This window comes from Antechinus flavipes, chromosome 1 (genome assembly GCF_016432865.1).
Source record: "Antechinus flavipes isolate AdamAnt ecotype Samford, QLD, Australia chromosome 1, AdamAnt_v2, whole genome shotgun sequence".
Taxonomy (NCBI): Eukaryota; Metazoa; Chordata; class Mammalia; order Dasyuromorphia; family Dasyuridae; genus Antechinus; species Antechinus flavipes.
The window spans coordinates 523,906,680-523,927,101 of NC_067398.1; the positions used below are offsets into that span (position 1 = coordinate 523,906,680).

General features: G+C 33.1%; 1 protein-coding gene across 1 annotated transcript in view; it reads right to left on the minus strand.

Annotated features, from left to right (window-relative positions):
• Window positions 1-20,422, minus strand: part of RTTN (rotatin) — a 235,447-nt gene that overhangs the window by 29,309 nt on the left and 185,716 nt on the right. Inside the window, exons 38-40 of the mRNA XM_051973949.1 lie at window positions 19,289-19,442; window positions 17,679-17,816; window positions 11,018-11,229 (exon numbers count right to left, since the gene is read on the minus strand). Of these exons, the coding sequence (XP_051829909.1) occupies window positions 11,018-11,229; window positions 17,679-17,816; window positions 19,289-19,442 (504 nt within the window). The remainder of the gene's footprint in view (window positions 1-11,017; window positions 11,230-17,678; window positions 17,817-19,288; window positions 19,443-20,422) is intronic.

Consider the following 20,422-nt stretch of genomic DNA (forward strand, 5'->3'; position numbering starts at 1 on the left):
TTCTGATGGGGTCCACTACAAATTTATGTTACACAATTTCAAAAGATGTCTCATCATTACATCTTTATCAATCACTATACCACTCTTTAAAGCAACTCTTCCAACCTATGCCATTGCTCCTCAGACCTTCCATGATTCTTCCCTACCCCACCTCTATCTCTTAACGGAGAACCTGACCTCATATTTTACAGGTAAAAAAATGAGGCTATTTGCCATTCTTCCTCATTTCCTATCACTTAGGACCCTTCTGCCATTATCTCCACTTCCTCTTGTGTCTTAAATGATGAAATATCTTTATTTCTTATCAAGACTAGCCTTTCTACATGTTAAAAGGATCCAATTCCATCCTATTTCCCCTAAGAGACTATCACATCTGCCATCTCTATTATATTTTTAACCTCCCTATCTACTGGCTTGTTCCCTTTTGCCTATAAACATGTCCACATCTCTCTATCCTCAAAAACTTATCTTTTGATCCTTTTATGCCTGCTAATCATCCTATATATTCTCTGCCTTTTGTAGCTAAATTCTTTGAAAAGTCCATCTCTAATAATTGCTTCCATTTCCTCTCTTCTCACTCTCTTCTTAAGCCACCATAATCTAGCTTTTGTCCTTTTTACTAGAGCCTTATTACTGCTATTACCAACTGGTGAATCTGTCTGTCTCAAGTCGCTCCTCATTCCAATCTATCCTCTATTTGTCTCCAAAGTATGATAATGGGGTACAAGAAAAAGGCAAAAAAAAAATATTCCCTAATCTCAAGGAGTTCATAGTCTAATAGGGGAGAAAATATGTGAACAACTATATATAAACAAGATATATAGAGAAGAAACCGGCATTGTGTCAGAGGGAAAGCATTAGTATGAAGGAGGATGAGGAAAGGCTTCATGAGGAAGTTAGAACTTTAGCTGAGACCTGAAAGAACAGAGTAGAAGGTAGAGATGAGGAAGAACATTCTAAGTATAGAAAGAGGCCAAGGATTATATTCAAAAAAGAGTAAGGAGGATCCAACAAAGGAGAGAGAGATGTGGTGAAATAGGAAGAAAACGGGATATATATATAATAGTGTCACAAAAATATAGAGAAGATAATATCAATTGAGAGGAGGATCATTAACAACATCAAAGGTTGTAGAAAGACCAAGAAGGGTGAGAACTGAGAAAAGGACATTCATTAGATTTGGCAATTAAAAGGGTGTTAGTAACTTTAAAAAGTGCAGTTTCAGTTGAGGAATGAAGTCATAAACCAGAATACAAGTGGTTAAAAAGGATGTATAAGCATTGATAGTGGTGGGATTTTTGGTTTTTTGTGAGGCAATGGGATTAAGTGACTTGCCCAGGGTTATATAAGTAGTAAGTGTCAAGTGACTGAGGCTAAACCTTAAATCAGGTCCTCCTGACTGCAGGGCCAGTGCTCTATGCATTGTACTACCTAGCTATCCCTATAGGAATTGGTTGTAAATAATCTTCTCAAGAAGTTTAATCATAAATTGGAGAATAGATTTGGACTTATAGCAGGAATGGATAGATCAAGTGAGTTTTTTGAAGATGGGGAAGATATGGATATGTTTATAAATAGATAGCAGGGAAGCAATCAGCAGACAGGGAGATAATGAATAGAGAAATAATTCATTTAGATCCCTATTCTATTCCAATCAATATTAATCAATTTGATAGAATCATATCAAAGTTCTGTATATTAGACCCTAGAGCTTTAAGTTGCAGATTATAAATTCACTTGTGTAACTAAAGAAAGTTAACTAGAGGCCCTCCACCCTTGTTTTGCCTTGTGATGGTGACCAAGATCAGCAGGGCAAAGATGGAAAGTATATAGAAAATCCCACAAAATATTTTTGTACCTCCAGACCAATTACTTGTCCAGTAGGAGCACATAATTTTCTTATGACCACTTAGGTCACTGACTATGATAGCTTGCACCATTTCCTCCTGTCCAAATTAAGGACAAGCCTATCCATCTTATGTGAAGATATTCTTTCACCTAACTTGTGACCCTGCTGACAAATTGATTATTTTAGCTTATGTATCACATATCAATCAATGGATATTAGTTGTTCTAGATTATTCTAGAATGACTGGACATTTAGCCCTATAAAAATAGGGCTTTGAAGGAAGAGAGATCTCAGATCATGACAAAAATCTCAAGTTCACATGGATCTTTAATACCATGCCATTGTTTCTAACTTCTGCCTCAGTCTCTCTTATTGTAGGTAGGATAATTTTAATCTTCACATTAGACAAGGGATGATAAAGAAAACAATTCACTGGAGAAAAAAGATATAGAAGAGGATGATTTATACATGTAGAGAATTTTTCCTTGACAAGGAAAAGAAATTCTTTCACGCACTCCTGGGGAGAAAGGAGGAAATAGTAACAGAAGATATCTGAACTGGGAGGAAGATTCTGGGAAGACAGTGAAGTGGGTCAGATAATTTTAAGCTCTCCAGATTTCCCCCACAAATAGAATAAAATTGCTCTACAGGATGAACATAGACCAGTAAAAATTACATAAAACTTGGGACAGAACAGGGGCCCTATTGGGACAAACCGATCCAAAGAAAGATCCCAATGACCAGGGTTTAAGAGATGTGAAATAAAACTTCTTCAGGCTAACTCCTCAGAAACAATAAGGGGATGGGGGAAGTCCTGAGGCTAGCTGAGTTCTGAGGTAGCTTCAGCCATAATCACAGAAACTTTCACCTCCCAAACAGCAAGAGAACAGGGTCTGAGTCCTGGAAGATTGAGGGAATCAAGGGAACCTGACTGGGAACATCAGGCCCACCTGTGTAGCTGACTAGTCCTGGGAGAGAAGGAACTAGGAAACTGCTTCTGAGTGCAGAAACAATGAGGCAGGGACACAGCTGGCAACAGGCACTTGCAGGAGGGTGGGGTTCTAGGTCAGAGGGGAGAGCTCAAGTGAAGCACCATCTTCCCCCAATCCCAAGCTCAAAGATGCTTACACTAATAGTTCTTATTTAAAAAAAAAAGAAGAAGAAGAAGAAGAAGAAGAAGAAAAGGCAAAGAAGAAAAATCCAACTACAGAAACTTGCTAGTTTCTTATTTTTCAAGAAATAAGTAAGATCAGGCTTTATCTTCAGAGGACAATGAAGTTTTTAATAAATAGCCTCTTCTATCCCAAAGATAATGTTAAATGACTCCTTGCCTAGAAAGAATTTATAGAAAAATTCAAAACAAACCTGAAAAACTCAAATGAGAATTGAAGAAAAACAAAAATAAGAACTATTGAAGACAAACAAGAAGATGAAGAAAAGAATGGTTAATCAATTATAAAACGAGATACAGAGTCTTAAAGAAGAAAAGAATTCTTGAAAAGTATATTTGGGCAAGGGGAAGCCAGTGAAGTTAAAAAAGACCAAGAAATAACAAAACAAAATATAAAGAATGAAAATGCAGAAGAGAATGTGAAACCTCTTATAACAAAAAGAATAAATCTGGAAAAAAGAAGAATAATGTTATGTCACAGTTTCTTTGAACTGTTCTACTTCAGTTTTCCTGCACTAGTTTCCCTAATTGTCCTGAGTGAGTTTCCCTAAATTCTACCTCAATTTCCTTAACTGTTCTGTTTCAATCCCCTTAGTTGTAAAAACTCCCCTCTGGTTCATTAAGACTGAGGAACATTTGCTCTAAGGTTATAAATTGTCAATGTGAGATTCAAGATGAGGGGAAGATCAGACTTCCTGGCTCTTAACTCCTTCTGCCCTCAAGAATTTATGACACTATCCCCTTTGAAATATTCCAAAAGATAAGACTATTGCAGATACCTCATTGACAACTTTACTTCTGTTTATTCAGACATCCTGACTCTGGCTTTTAGTAAGAAATTTATAGCCTTCCCCATCTTGACAGAACCCAATGATTCTGTAAAGAAACTTCCTGCTCTTTTCTTTCTTTATTCGAAAAAAGATATAAAAAGACTTGGGCTGCTCCCATTCGGCACTGGATACTTTGAGATGAGAGTCCTGTCCAGTCAATTATATTCTCCAATTAATAAAATATTAAAAACTCTCTAATCTCTATCTTGCCTCAATTTCTCTGGCATTACAATAAGAGAAAATATAAGAAGACAATGACTACCTGAAAGTTGTGACCAAAAACCAAAACAAAATCTTGACACAATAATGCAAAAAAAAAAAAAAAAAAAAAAATCAAAGAAAATTGTCCTGTAGCGATAGAACAAAAGAGAAAGTAGAAATAGAAACAATCTACTGATCACCACCTCAAAAAGATCCTGCATAGAAAAAGTGCAAGAATATTATTGCCAGATTTCGAAACTCCCACATCAAAAAGAAAATCCTATAAGAAACAATAACAAAAACAAACAAATAAAGAACAAAACAATTCAAATGTGCTGGAGCTACAATTAGAATTGTATAGGATTTATCCACAGCTACAACAGACGACTACAGGTCCTGGAATAATATATATCAATAATCTAAAGAAGTAGGCCTGCAGCCAAAAAAGTATCATATCCAGAAAAACTAACCATAATATTGATTGAAAAAAAGGACATTCAATAAACTTGCAGATTTTCAGGACTTTGTCTCAACCAAACCTGAATCTAATAGAAAATTTAACATATAAGAACCAACATCAAACATTTATTTCAAGGGACTCAACAACTGTTGATGTTTTTTTCATGTAAATTTATGTTCCTTACATGTTTAAATTTGACATTAGTAATTGGGTAGCTCAAAAGAAAGACTGGGGGAGAGCTGAGTATGATCTGACTCTAAAAAGCAAAACTATGTAGGAAAAGGTAAAAATAACAATTATGCTATATGAATGAGGTGCAGAGGAAGAACCAACAGAAGCATTAGAGGGGGAAGGCGGCCTGGTAGTTCTGAAAACCTACTCTCATTGGGAATGGGTTAAATAGGGAACACTATACATATAAATCACAAAGAGTAGAAGCAACCTCCAAAATCTATAAAGAAATAAATGGAGAGAAAATAGGAAAGGAAGTATAGAAGGGTGTCTAGATTTATGGCAGTAGAACATAGTTTGTAGATTAATGGGAAAGGGATAGAGAAGAGAAAAGGGAGGCATAGGATATACTGTGGTTCAGAAGAGTGCTTAGATTAATGGGAGTGAGATAAAGTATGTAAATTAATCAAAATGGAATAAAAAGGGAAGAAAATGGAAGGGGAGAAGATAAGGGAGCAATCTATGGAGAGAGGTTAAGTAATAACAAGGCAAGTGGCAAGTTAAGATGTAGAATTAAAGTAGAAGAGTTAGTAGGGATAGATAGATATACACAAATACTATAAGGATGAGGAGTAGAGTGTATTAGGGAAAAAAAGTAGGACTAGTTATCATGGATCTCAGACAAAGTCAACTTAAAGATTAAAGCAAGAGAGAAATCTACATTGTCAGCCATATTAAAATTGTTTTAGATACATGTTTACAGATGTATAAAAGCATATGTATATATATACATACTCATGTAGATATATATGTATATATATAGATATATTTATCTGTAGATGAATATACATAGACAGAAATATAGAGAGAGAGACAGATATAGATTAACTGTAGCCTGGTTGGATGAGATGGGGAGATGAAAAGGGAAAAAAATGAATAAAGTAAAAAATGAACACAGAACAAGAGAATAACCTACAAGGAAGCAAAGATATGAATCTTCTGTGATGTTCTGCTGGGCACATGACAATTTTTTTTAATTTTTAATTATAAATTAATGTTTTATTAATATTTAAATAATAATAAATATTTTAAAAATAAGACATTTGAACTATTTGAGAAAAGTCAAGGGGCAAGATAGAGATTTCTGTGAATGGCTTAAATTTCTTTAGAAATATGAAGCAAGGTTCTTAGCTTAAAAGATAAAAAGAGACAGCTGTGGGAGATTTGATGTAGAATGAAAGGGTTTGGAAAAGCTGCTTTGGTGAGCAGGATAAATAATTGATTAGGTAGATATAAAGGGATTGTCTTGCTGCAGTTAGAGGCCAATTGACATTATATAATGTAAACTTATGGTGGTACCAATCAACACAGTTTCATCATTTTGCTCAGCTTCATTTACAGTAGGATGGTGGAAATAATCCAAGGCTGGTGTTTGGAAGGGCAATATCTTCTACAGAAGAAAAAAGGCAAGGGACTGAAGAGAAGTGTAAAGTGTAAAGATGAATTAGTTCACCAAAGAGAAGGAAGAGAATATAGTCAGTGTAGTGGTGAATGCCTGAGAAAGAATTGAAAGGTGTTGGAACTGGGAGGTGGGGATGGGCTAGGATTCATAGCAAAGATAAGCAAGTTTGGAATTACAAAGCAGAGGGAGAATTGGAAAAACAACAGAGTATTGTGGTGTTCTCTTCATAATGGTTCTCTGGGAGAGCAGGTTTCTTGGGGAGGTTTTCTGGAGGCAGCCTTAGTTTCAGTTCTAAGTAATAATCACTCCAAACACAGCCAAGAGTTAAAATCCAGTCCTTTATTGTGTTCTTCAAAGTCTTGAGCTTCAGCTCCTACCTCCCTCCAAATGAAGGGAATATGGTGGAATATGCAATGAATCTGTCTCCGCCTCCGAGAGTGGGCTTCTGTGTCTCTGTTTGGCCCTGAGAACTTCTTGCTTATATGCAGTACACTGAGTACACACCAATCATTATATCACTGGGAAACCATTATTTGTTGTAGGACTAAATCAATTCTAAACTAGATTTAAACATTGTCTCCTCAATTCCACTTAGTACCTTGTTTCAAGTTCTGGCCCATAACATCTCCTTGTAGGATCAGATCAATCATACTGAACCATGCTAAATTAAATAATTATTGTCCCTATCAATTCTAATGACTTAAAACTTTTTAAGGATTCCAACAGATTATGATCAGATAAAGGAATTTCATAGTTTGAAAACATTAATATAGAATATCTGTGGGTAATAGTAAAGGCATGACTGTTTTTATGGTAAATTAGAAGAGCAGATTATGGAAAATGAGTAAATTAAGGTTATTTGAGGTTTTATTTGAAAAAGTGTGTGTGTGTGTGTGTGTGTGTGTGTGTGTATCTGTATGCAAATATTAAAATCTCCTAGTGTGAATGTAAGAGTTGGGGAAGAAAGAAAAATTGTGAGTCAGGCACTGAACTGATTGAGGAACTAAGGAGAATGTGAGAATGTCCTGGAGGTCCATAGACACAATTACCAGAATCTTAAGTGGGTACTAAATATGGATTGAATGAACCTCAGTGAAGGAGAAGGTACTGAACAATGATGGCAGAGAGAGAGCCTTCTAAAAATGGCAGTGCAAATCAAGGAGTAATTCGATTCCATGACTAGAAAATCTGGATGGATGAATTAAAAGCACAACCAATATTCGAAAGGGCAATTAGAAAAATGGTTTCATCAGGAAGGAAGACTCAATGAGTTCCAGAAAAGAAAAAGTTTTAAGATGAAATCCAGTCTGTTTCCCTTTGAGAAGGCATTCCAGTGAGAAGAATGAAGAGTTTGGATAACTTTAGAAGATTGGTGAGATTAGGTTAAGGGGGATGGAAATAAGGAAGTTATCAGTGGGGAGAGAGTTTGAATAGAGTTTGAGTAGTAACTGGGTATTTAAATTTCTCAGTTGAGATGTGTTTCACAGAATAGGAATGTGTTAATCACTGAGTAATAAATCTGGGAAAATTATCAATGTGCAGAGGGATTCATCCTTCAATAGGGAGGTCCCTAAGGCTTTTTTTTTTTTTGATTGGGGAAGAGCTTTGTGTGGAACAAGTCTAAGCACAGACAAGGTAAATCCTAGAGAAGTATAAGTGGCTACAGATAGTATATGCCAGGAGATAGATGAAAGGAAGGCTAATTTTTCTTCAAAAAATTATCATTGCATAGATTACTTTTCTAGTTCTGTTCATTCACTCTGTATTAGTTCTTAGTAGTCTTTTCAATTTACTCTGAAATTATACATACATTCCTTATGCCACAATAGTATTCCACTACATACCTTTCATTATCCTTTCAACTTCTCTAAAATCATATTTTGATAGTCTGATTGGTAAGACACTTACAAAGTAAATTATATAACTAGTATTTTAATTTTTATTACATTAACTCAACCTTCTATTAAGCATTAATATTTCTCCAATTATTTAGGTCATATGATCATTTATAATGGATTATTCTGCTTTGGACAAGAATTATGTCATATCCTCTGACAACTTCTTAACTGGAAAATGGCTTATATTCACACCAGTTCTTCACATATGTTTGTCTATTAATCATATAATAAAACATTATTTGCCACAGGAACTGGAAAACTGAGTATCAGATGCCCATCAGGTGAAGAATAGCTGAATAAAATATGGTATATAAATGTTATGGAATATTATTGTTCTATAAGAAATGATCAGCAGGATGATTTCAGAAAGGCCTAAAGAGACTTAAATGAACTGATGCTAAGTGAAGTGAGTAGAACAAAGAGAATATTATACACGGTAACAAAAAGATGATAAAATGATCTATTCTGATGGATGTGGTTCTTTTCAACAGCAAGGTGGTTTAAGCCAATGCCAATGGTCTTGTGATGGAACAAACCATCTACACCCAGTCCAGAGAAGGATTGTAGTGACTGAGTGTGGGATCACAACACAGTATTTTCTTTTTTGTTGTTGTTGTCTGTTCTCATTTTGTTTTCTTTCTGATTTTTCCTCTTTTTGATCTGATTTTTCTTGAGCAGCGTGATAATTGTGGAAATATGTATAGAAGAATTAATTGCACATATTTAACATATATTGAATTACTTGCCACCTAGGGAGAGAGTAAAAAATTTGGGACACAAGGTTTTGCAAAAGTGAATGTTGAAAACTATGCATACGTTTTGAAAATAAAAAGCTTTTAAAAAATGATTATTTGCTACTCTACTTCCTCTCATATATCCACTGATTTTATTCATGCAAATTCATTTAAATTTTGTAGCAGAAATCGCCTACTTTTGTATTTTGCATTCTTCCTTATCACTTATTTGATTAAGAATTTCCCCCCTCTACTCATAATTGAGAAAGATCTGATCTCATTCACTTCTAATTTTTTAAAAATGTATGACTTTTTAGATTTAGGCTATATAGCCACTTTAATTTTGTTGTAGTATATTATATAAGATGTTGATCTAAATCTATTTCCTATCAAAATTTTTCCTGGCAGGTTTTTCTAAAAGAAAATGTTTTCCCCTCTAATTTACGCTCTCATGTTATCAAATGCTGAATTACCTTTCTTTATGGCTTTTTTTCCCCTTGTTTATCTAGTATAATTAATAATTAAACCCATGAGAGCTCATGAGATCACCAAAAATAATTGAGTAAAGAGAGAAAAGGGCCTATGAGAAAAGAGCAATGAGGCAAGACATGCACAAATATTCTTCAAAGGAAACAGAGGGAAGAAAAGACCTGTGTCATGGAAACCTATGGAAGAAACAAGCAGGAAAAAGGGATGATCAGAGGTGTCAAAAGCTGCAAAAAAAAAAAAAAAAAAGAAAGAAAGAAAGAAAGATGAAGACTGAGAAAAGGCCATTAGATTTGGCATTTATGATTGTTGGTAATTTTACAGAGGGTCCTCAAACTTTTTAAATAGGGGGCCAGTTCATTGTCCCTCAGACTGTTGGAGGGCCGGACTATAGTAAAAACAAAAACTTTGTTTTGTAGGCCTTTAAATAAAGAAACTTCATAGCCCTGGGTGAGGGGGATAAACGTCCTCAGCTGCCGCATCTGGCCCATGAGCCATAGTTTGGGACCACTGCTAGAATATAGTTTCAGTGGAATGATGAAATTGGAAGCCATATAGAAAGGAATTGCATGAGAAGACTGAGCTACTATAACCCAGTAGTCTTAAGCCTTTTGTCCCATAACACCACCCCATAGAAACAATTAGCATTTTATTTTATGGGGAGCAAAATCCTACCATCTATTATTCTCTCCACGCATGTATTATATAAACTCTGATTACTTAGGTATAAATAATCTCCAACATTCCTTCTTTCATTCTCATCTTCTTCAACCTAACTCCACCTATGTGTCACTCCAATCCTGTCTACTTCTTCCACTGTCCTCTCTGCAATTTCTATTTCATAATATACAAGCTTCCCTTTATTTTGAAGACACCCTAGAGGAGACAGGAGAGAATTATGCAAAGATAAATAATCAAATAACTTAAACAAATACCATCTCAAACCTCCCTTCAGAATCCAGTGGAGGCACATCAAGGCTCTATCCAAAAGCCACTAGAGACACAGTGTTCTTCAGGTCATCTTCCCTGCTTCCTGGCCCCCAAAGTCATCATCCAAAAGTAACAATTTTGGCAGAGAATGAAAATGAATCACCATGATAATCATAGATAGGCAGGTAAATTCAAAAGATCCGGGAATAGGACCCCATCACAACTACCACCACAAATGGCCCTGCTTCTAGTCTCATACTACAGCTATAGTCTAGGGAAGCAATCCTGCAACAAATGTGACCTGGCAATTACCTCTGTATTGCCTTCCCCCATCTCCTCAGCAGCCACAGCAACAGAACCCAGAAAAGAAATCGCTTGTTATTAAAGTTCTTGGTACTGCACAATAGTTCTGCTGTTATATTCTAAAGACCACTAGACTTTGCCATCTGACTTATAGTTGAAATCTATATGTATGTATTGTCTTATAACACTGTTTATTTCTAATAAAAACAATGATCATGCCTGTCATACATTTCAGTGATGATGAATGCACTTCAAAAATGATATATGATGAATAAAATTTGACCTTAATGGTTTAAGGGAGCAATGTACACAGGTAAGATCAAAACAGCAAGCTGGCCTTAAGCCCATTTATACACAGAAGTACCAAATCCATGTCTCTATGCACATGTACACATACATTTGTGAATTACATGCCAAGTTCAAAGATATTTCTGTATTTTTCTTATACTAACAACACTTAAAACATAAATACAGTAAAGATAACTGTTTCATGGAGTAATTAAAAACAATTAAAATATATACCTCAAGAATAACTTTAAAAAGTCGTTCTACAGATTCCTTATTTCCATCATCTGCATCAAGAAGTGTAGCCAATGTTGGACTATGACTTGAATTTTGTTTCTCTGATAGACATCTCTTCCCTTCTTCAGTCAGGAGAATGGAAAGGAATTGCATGCAGGCAGCATAGAGGTTAGGGTATGTGGTAGAAAAACCCACACATTTGCAAACCGTATCTAAAAGGTAAAGGAGGTAAGTTGTAAATTTTTAGATTCTCCCCAAATTGAAACAGTAAAATGAGCAAATTGATTAGGGAATTAAAAATAGTACAATGTAATATTTCTAAGGAGAGAAAAGAGAGAAAAAATTTTATAGTACATATGTTACATATGTAACTTTTAGTGATAGGAAAAAATATTATTAAATCAAGTTTATAAAAATAAATAGCAAAACCATCAAATCTTTAAAACCTATAGAATTCTCTTTAGGTGCCTATATATGTATTTGTATTAAACAGTGCCTGGCAGACTAATAAGCACATAGTATAGTGGGTATTCAATTTTTTAAAAAATTTACACAAATAGTTATATATGCCTTGTTATTTATAATGAAGAATTAGAATAAATAAAAACTAATCATACTAGTATTAATAATGATAGTTTATAAATTCTATTTAAAAATTTACAAAGTAGCTTTCTCATAAAAATCCTGTTAAGAAGCAATGAAGAATTATGCCTATTATTTATTATTATCCCTATTTATTTAAGAGGTTAAGCAACTTGTCTAAATTCACACAGCTAAGTATTAAAGTTAGAAATCAAAAGTCATCTGATTCTATGTATTGTCCTTCTCAACGTATCACATTGCTTCTAAAATATGTATTTCAGAAAATAGTTTGATATTTACAAATCATTAATTTGCCCAGGTTGCCCAATTCCATCATCCTCCAGACATTATCTACAGATTACAAAGCCTAACTGCCTTTCCCTATTACATACTACCCAAAGTATTCTCACTGGTCACCTCCAGATCCCTAGGGCTTGCTTTGCCCCTGCACATGGAACCTGACCCTCCATCTCAATCTCTCTCTCTTTCTAGACACAAACAATTGCCTGACACCATAGGACAAACACCTATAAATGAAAGAACCTCTGTAGGCAATGAAAATCTATGAGGAAAAGGACCCACACAAGCAAAAATGTTTGTAGTAATTGTTTTTGTGGTGGCAAAGAATTGGAAATTGGGGGATGCCCATCAATTAGAGAATGGTTGAAGAAATTGTGGTATATGAATGTAATGTAATACTATTCTTTATAAGAAATGATGAATAGATTTCAGAAAAAAACATGGAAAGATTTACATGAACTGATGCTGAATGAAGTAAGCAAGACCAGGAGAAGACTATATACAGTAACAGCAACATTATGTGATGATGAACTATGATAGACTTATCTCTTCTCAGCAATACAGTGACCCAAAACAATTCCAATAAATTTGTAAAAAAAAATGCCATCCACATTCAGAAAAAGAATTATGAAGACTGAATGTAGGTCAAAGCATACTATTTTCACTTTTCTTTCACATGATATTTCCCTTTTGTTCTGATTTTTCTTTCACATGACCAATATGGAAATATGTAAAATTATTATATATGTGCATATCTATATATCTACATATGACCTATATCAGGATTCTTGCTATCTTGGGAAGGATAGGAGGGGAAAAAATTTGGAACTTAAAATTTAACAACAACGAATACTGAAAACTATCTTTACATGTATTTGGAAAAAATAAAATAATTTTAAAAATTTAAAAGAAGAGAAAATACATGTGAACTCAGTCGTCAGTGACCAACATACTTCTTTTCAGTTCATTCTATATATATCTTGTTTACATATGGTTGTTTACCCATTGTCTTTCCTATTAGACTGTGAGCTCTTTAAGAGTAAATAAAGTTTTTTGCCTTTCTTTGTATTCCCAATGTTTAATATAGTAATTAGCACATAAAAGGTACTTAATAAATGCTAGCTGACCTGACTTAAATATCTACAAGCTATATCATATCTATGTATACATACTATGATTGAGAGAGGCAGAAAGGTGCCAGAGTAGACAATATGATGAAGTTGGAAGTCCCGAGTTCAAATTTTGCTTCAGATACTAGCTGTGTAATTCTGGGTCAGTCATTTAATCTCTCTTAGTCTCAGTTTCCTCATATGTAAAATGGGTATAATAATAATAATAATAATAATATCTATCTTACAGGGCTGATCTGAAGACCAAATGATATAACATATGCAAAGCATTTCATTCACCTTAAAATACTAAAGAAATGTTATTATTGTTGTTATTATCGTTAATAAACACCAGTTAATAATATATACATCAAGGAAGATGAAAGAGAGATAGAACAAAGGATAGACCACTGGAATAGGAATCAAAAAGGCCTGAGTTCAAATTTGATCGCAGACAATTATTAACTGTATGACCCTGGGCAAGTCAGTCTATCGTTGTCTGCCTTAGATTCTTCATTTTTAAATGGGATAATAATAGCACTTACTCTACTGAGTTGGAGTTTGGTTGTGAGAACCAAATTAAATAATATTTGTAAAGCACTTTGTAAACCTTACAGTACTATATTAAAGCTATTTATTATCATATTATTATTAAGGAATAGCAATCAACATATACATGATTCTGTTTCTATTTATAAGTGTATTATTGAAAGTACTTACTTAAGAAGTTCTGCTACATTGCCACCAATAACAAAGGAAAGTTGGGGTTTCACAAATATATTGTAAATTTCATACAGTTTGCATATGACTATAGATAACCATCACAGTCAATATTTCATATAACAGTGCTAATAAAGTCAAACATAAAGTCTTAAGTAAAATCAATTCATTCTAAAAAAAAAAAAACTATAGGTTACGATTTAGTCATTTATTTTTGAGCATTTCATATTCAAATATGTTTTATGCTCTGCCTAGTTCAAAAAAGAACTTATTATTATAGTCTTATTTTAAAATAATTCAAACTATTCAAACAATAAGCATTTATGAATTATTATGTGCTAGATAGTGTGCCTAAGCACAAGAGATACAGAGACATGAATGAAAGTATCTGCTTGTATTGAACATTCTAGTCATCTGTATTGAACATTCTAGTCATCTGTTGAAGTAACTTCTCATTTATTCATCATATACAAAGTTCCATCATTCACCTTTGTGCCTTTGTATCAGTTTGTATCAGACTTTTCCTGATAACTTCCTGACTTCAAGACTCAGTTCAAATTTTACTTTCTATATGGCGCCTTTCTCCATCATCCAACTGCTATTACCTCCCCCTTTCAAAGCTACCTTCCATCTATTCTGTATTCAATGTATTGATACACACACATACACACACACACACACACGTATGTTATCTCCCCCTTTAGAATGCAAGCTCCTTGAGGAAGCTGATTTTTCTTAGGATTTCCAGAACATTTCCCTTAGTTTCGTTTTCCTCATTTGCAAAATAGGTATTATAATAATAATATCTACAGTCTATAGCAAATAGTAAATATTTCATAAATGTTTGATTGACTGATCAACATTTTTACATAGTAATACTTTTCATTATGGTACAGAGGTTTCTTTAGGTTATATTCTATAAGAGAATTATTATAAACAAAATTTTAATTAATGAATCTGCTTATTGTTCTAAATAGTGACTATTTAGATAAATACCTAAATATAATCAAAAAACTCAAAGTCTACATCAATCACAATAAGTAATAAAATGTATTAAAGAAATTATTGTGATCTGGTTAGATGCCACACAGGAATTTAAGGTTCCACATTTTAACAGAAACATTGACAAAGTGGAGTACATCCATCATGTCATAGTCTTGATGGTAAGGAGTTTTTGAAATTATGCCATTTAAACATCAGCTGAGGAATGTGAATATTGGGCCTGGAGAAAAGGCTATATGATATTTATCTATAATAATAAGAAGAAGCACTGACATTTGTAGAGTGCTTTAAGGTTCATGAAACACTTCACAAACATTATCTCAATTGATTTTCAACAGTATCTCATGAGGTAGAAAGTGTAGAAATTATTATCCCCCTTCGAAAAAAAGGCAAAAAGAGGCAAACTGACTTGCCAAAGATCAATGAATCCTATTATTGTTGCTCCAAATCCAAGGTCTTTTCATTAAACCATTTGTTATTGTTGTTCAGTTGTTAATCATGTTAAACTTCTTGTGACCTTGTGGACCAAAGCATGCCAGATCTTCTGTCTCCACTTTGTTCCAAAGTCTGTCCAGACTAATGTTTATTGCTTCCACAATACTCTCTTTATCTCATCTTCTGCCATCCCCTTCTCCTTTTGCCTTCAATCTTTCCTAGTATCAGTCTTTTCCAATGAGTCCAGTCTTCTCATTATATGGCCAGAGTTTTTAACCTTCAGCTTAAGTATTTTTCCTTCCAATAAGTAGTCAAGTTAATTATTTTTAATTACTGACTGATTTGATAGTCCAAGGAACTCTCAAAAGTTCCTTGACAAAACCACAGTTTAAAAGCATCAGTTCTACAGTGCTTAGTTTTCCTTATAGTCCAACTCTAACAACCATATATTACTACAGGAAAAACATAGCTTTGTCCATATAAACTTTTGTTGGCAAGGTCATATCTTTGCTTTTTTAGTATGTTGTCCAATTTGCCATAGCTATCCTTCCAAAGAGCAAGCATCTTTTAATTTCATGGCTGCAGTTGCTGTCTGCAGTAATCTTTTTTTCCCCTCTGTATTTGCCAAGAAGTAATGGGACTATGTGCCATCATCAGTAAATTACAACTACCTTTAAATATTTCAAGGATTATCATGTAGAACATGAGTGGAACTTATTCTATTTGTCTGATTCCCTTTAATGTCAGTGCCTTCCCTCTAAGATATTTCTGGTTAATCAAATATAAATTTTGTTAATATATAGTTGTTTGCAACTCCCCTTTTCAAAGATAAGTTTCTTGAAATCAGGGCCTATTTTTGCTTTTCTTTATATCCCAGAACTTAACACAATACTTGATATATGGTAAGACTTGACTTGTCCCATAGGACAGAATTAAGAATAAGGGGCAGGCATTATAGAAGAGAGATTTCAATTAAAAATAAAGAAACTTCCTAAGAATTGGAGTTTTCCAAAACTAAACAAGAATTTTTAACATTTTTTGCATGATTCAATTGGCATTCTAGTGAAGATTTGGAAACCTTTCTCAAATTAATGTTTTTAAATGCATAACAAATAAAATCATAAAGGAAATCAACTTCCTGAAATAGAGTTATAAAAGGTTAGAAACCATAAGATAGAAAGCACTCATAAAGGAAATCAACTTCCTGAAATAGAGTTATAAAAGGTTAGAAGATAGAAGGCATTAAATCTTTTTCCTTCCTCTATCAATGAAAGTGTTTAAACTATCTGTCCAAGAAGTTGTAGATGAGGATCACATTTTGAATAGAGGTTAGGTTAGATAACCTATGAGTTTTCCCCAATACTTTAATTCTCTGATTGTGCTTTTATGTGTAAGTAAATTAAACTTAGGCAAAAGATAAATTAACTAGGAAACTAGGGAAAAATAGGCCAGTTATACAGATTAGTTTTAATTATTAAAATTGATTCTGTATTGTATGTTTGGAAGGTTTATAAATTTCCAAACATACAATTTTCTAACAGAAGCAACAGGGTAAGACACCTTTTAGTAGACCAACAGGTAATTTAGCAGCTCCTATTATCATCTACCTGAAATGACTGAAGAAAGAGAAGTTTGTTTGTCTTATATGAATAGATGGAATAACTGGTCTACATTAGAAGCCCAACTTAATATCACTGTTGTCATAGGAAGCATACTAGATTTTTCTAATATGTACAAGAAAGTTAAAGATTTTCAATGGCATAACTATCAAACAACAGGAATTCCATATGGAGGTTCAATTATAAATATACCAATAACAAGAATGTCAATAATTTTATTTCTTGTTCTCTCCCTTAATTCTGGCCCTAAGTACACTACAATATCACCATCAGATGTACAAAAGCTATGTCATGAGAACAACAAAATAACTGATTGAAATTTGAAAACAAATAATTAGTCAAAAGGATCACTAGTTATCAGAGAAATAAAAAAGCTATTACTTTTTAAATGATTCAATATATTTTGTCTTGAAATATCATTCCATTTTAACAATTTACAGTAACATACTTATTGTATTAAAATCTACTCAAAAGTTAAAAGCAAATAATATTACCAATTAAAGATGAAAATTATGAGAGTCAAACGCAGCATTCATTTTACTTTGTCATCTAAGTACTTTTGCACTCGGGTATTATTATAAGAGAATTCAAATAAAATTCCAGCAACATGGAACAGGAATACTTAAATTTGCTATTGTCTTACAAGTTCATATGGTTATGTTTGTCTTGTTAAGTTAGACTGCAAACCCCTCTAGAAAGGCATCCTTTCTCAGCTATGTTTTTATACCCATAACAGAAGTTTAAAATGCATATTGTGAACTCAATATGTATACATGTATGTGACTGTGAATGTGTAAACTATTTGACAGTGGATTACTTCTTCTCAAGTATTCAATAAAAAATACCCTTATCTATTGTTAGAAAAGTTCTAAATCATTTAAAAGTTGGAGTTACCAATGATAACGGTCCAATCCTTTGTCAGAGCTTCTGTTACAAATGGAAGGGAAGACTGACTGGTTTTTTTCAGTAAAGTAGTCAGGAAGTTAAATATATTAGTCCACGACAGATAAAATGCAAATCTTAATTCAGTATCTGTAAAATCAAATTCAGAAATTTCAATCAAATAGTATTCTGAATATGTCACATGATCATAAAAACCTTATTAAACTTTAAATAAAAGATTATGTTCTTATCATTTGGAGAAAAATGTAAATCAGTTCAATTTCAAAAGCATTTCAATCAGCTTTTCCTTTGTATTTCTGCTTTGAATAAAAGGAAAGCAAAAGAATACTTTTTTCAGGAATTCTGAAAGCACTGAAACATACATTGTTGCTATACATAAATTAGTGAAAATAAAGAGCAGCATGAAAATATAAATAAGACAAATATGCCTTTAGCTGTAAGGAGAAAAAAAGTTACAACTGAGAATTTCCTCTGTACAATATATTATAAAGATTTACCTTAGTTCTTTATTGTGCTTCTACTAATGTGCTAAAAAAAAAAAAATCTAAATTATGAAAAATATAAAGACAGGTTGAAGACGAGAAACAAGTCTTACTCTGAAGAGACCAGTTTCCTTCCTCATCCCTCAGATAATGCTAATTCTGGAGTGTGGTGGCAGTAATCTTTACTTTATATCTGCAAACAGGGAAGCCCCTTTATTAAGTATTTAAGTAAGCAGAGTCTGGCTAAGTAGCAACAATTATACTCCTGGCAAGGAGAAAGGAAATTATCACCTTTCATTGTCTTTCTCCAAGTGTTTATTTTTAAATTTATTTTTGATCCCACCCAGACTTGGAATTTCACTGATAAAGGCAATTCCAGGTAAGAAAACTTTCTCCCAACAATGATAGCTACTCTTCTATAATTTATGATTTTCCAGAGTTTTCTGAGGGTACTGAGAGATTATGTGACTTGCTTAGGATCACAGAGACAACATGGGTCCTAAGTCTTTCAGACTAAGAAATTTTTTTTCTGTATCTCAGACACTTTCCTCTTTTCCTAAAAGACTTAAAAAAAAAAAAAAATGAACATCATGTAAATTCCAAAGAAACAGGGAAGGAATTAACATAAAGGTTTTAGTTGTATAACATTACAATCAACTATCTTCACAAAATAAATATATTTCTGTTATTCAATATGTTTAAATTTTTTAAATCATGGCTTCTCTAATCTCAAAGAACATGGATGTTGTTGATAAAGAGTCATGAACAATTTTAATTAGATTACTTGTCTCCAGTATATGAGAAGTTTCTTTACCTGATGATTGTCCCAGGCCCTGAGAAAACATATCCCTATAAATTGTAGAAATCATGATATACTCTAAAAGTCAATAATACATGCTTGTTCCTATTGACACTATGTTTGCTTACTTCCCTTATTCAATTATAAAATAACATTGACTTCCTTTGAATTCTCACTTTCCTAGATCTTCTTAATTTCAGCAAGATGACTAAACAAAAATAAATAAATAGAGAACTATTTAGCACAAAACACATTTGAGTTAATTTTCTCTCTCAAGACGATTTCTCTTTCTAGACTAAAAAACAAAAATATGATGTTACCAAAGTCATCTTTAGGGCACATGGTAAGGACTATGAAGATCTTTTCCAGCAAAGGTTTTAGTAGCTCATCCTGGTTTATAGGACTGGGATCTATTAGTAAACATGACATGAGAAGTCTAGACAGAGAGCAGAAATACTCCAGTAGGAATGAAACCTGTTAAATGAAATAAGCAAAAACCAAAATTAATCATAGAATTTAATTGGAAAAGACATCAAAGATTTTCTACCTCAACTCTTTCTTTTTTATATTTGAGGAAACTGAGACTAAGATTAGCTAAGTGATATCACATATGCAAAAAGTAAAAAAGCCAGAATTCAAACCTAGGTCTTCTGACTAAAATTTTAATATTTCTACCCAAAGTAGGACATTTTAAAACATATCTAAATGAGAAATATTTTTCATTTAGTAAGTAAGACCATATCATCTCTTAGTAAAGTGAGATACATGGAACAATCCTAATTTATAAAAATAAAGGAACTCAGGCAATCATTATCCTTCAGTACATGAAAGGCAGAAAACACTGCAGATTTGATGTATTGCTAGAACGACATCAATAGCAATATTAAGATAATGGTTAATTTATTTGTGACAGCAAGTACTCAAATATGTTTTCATTGCTATCATTTAATGAAAACATAAATCTTTCTGAGATATCAGCACTTTAACAAAAAAGGAACTCTAAGTTATAGGGCTAAATTCAAATCAACTAATATTATCAATTAATGAATTTGCATTCTTCCAATATCATAAATTATATGAATGACATATATTATGGCATTGTCACAATTTGGCCTACTGTTTGGTATTGCAATTCTTAAACTTTATAGTTTATTTTTCCTTTCTCATGAATTTATTTATAGTAACATTCACATCTTCCGTTTATATTTCATGAGATTCATATTTTGAAGCTTCATTGTGCTATGCAAGTTATTATTCTGAGGTTGGTATTAGGCTCATAGTTATATAGGGAACACAAGTTATGATGTATCCTAGTAAGTTAGAAAGGTTTTGGGGTACAAACTTAGCAGTGGACTAGATGTATAATGTCTTAGGATGAGTCTAGTTAAGTTTGGACAGAGTCATCACCAGAGAACTGCCTATTAGATGTTGAACTTTTAAAGTTAGTCAAATTT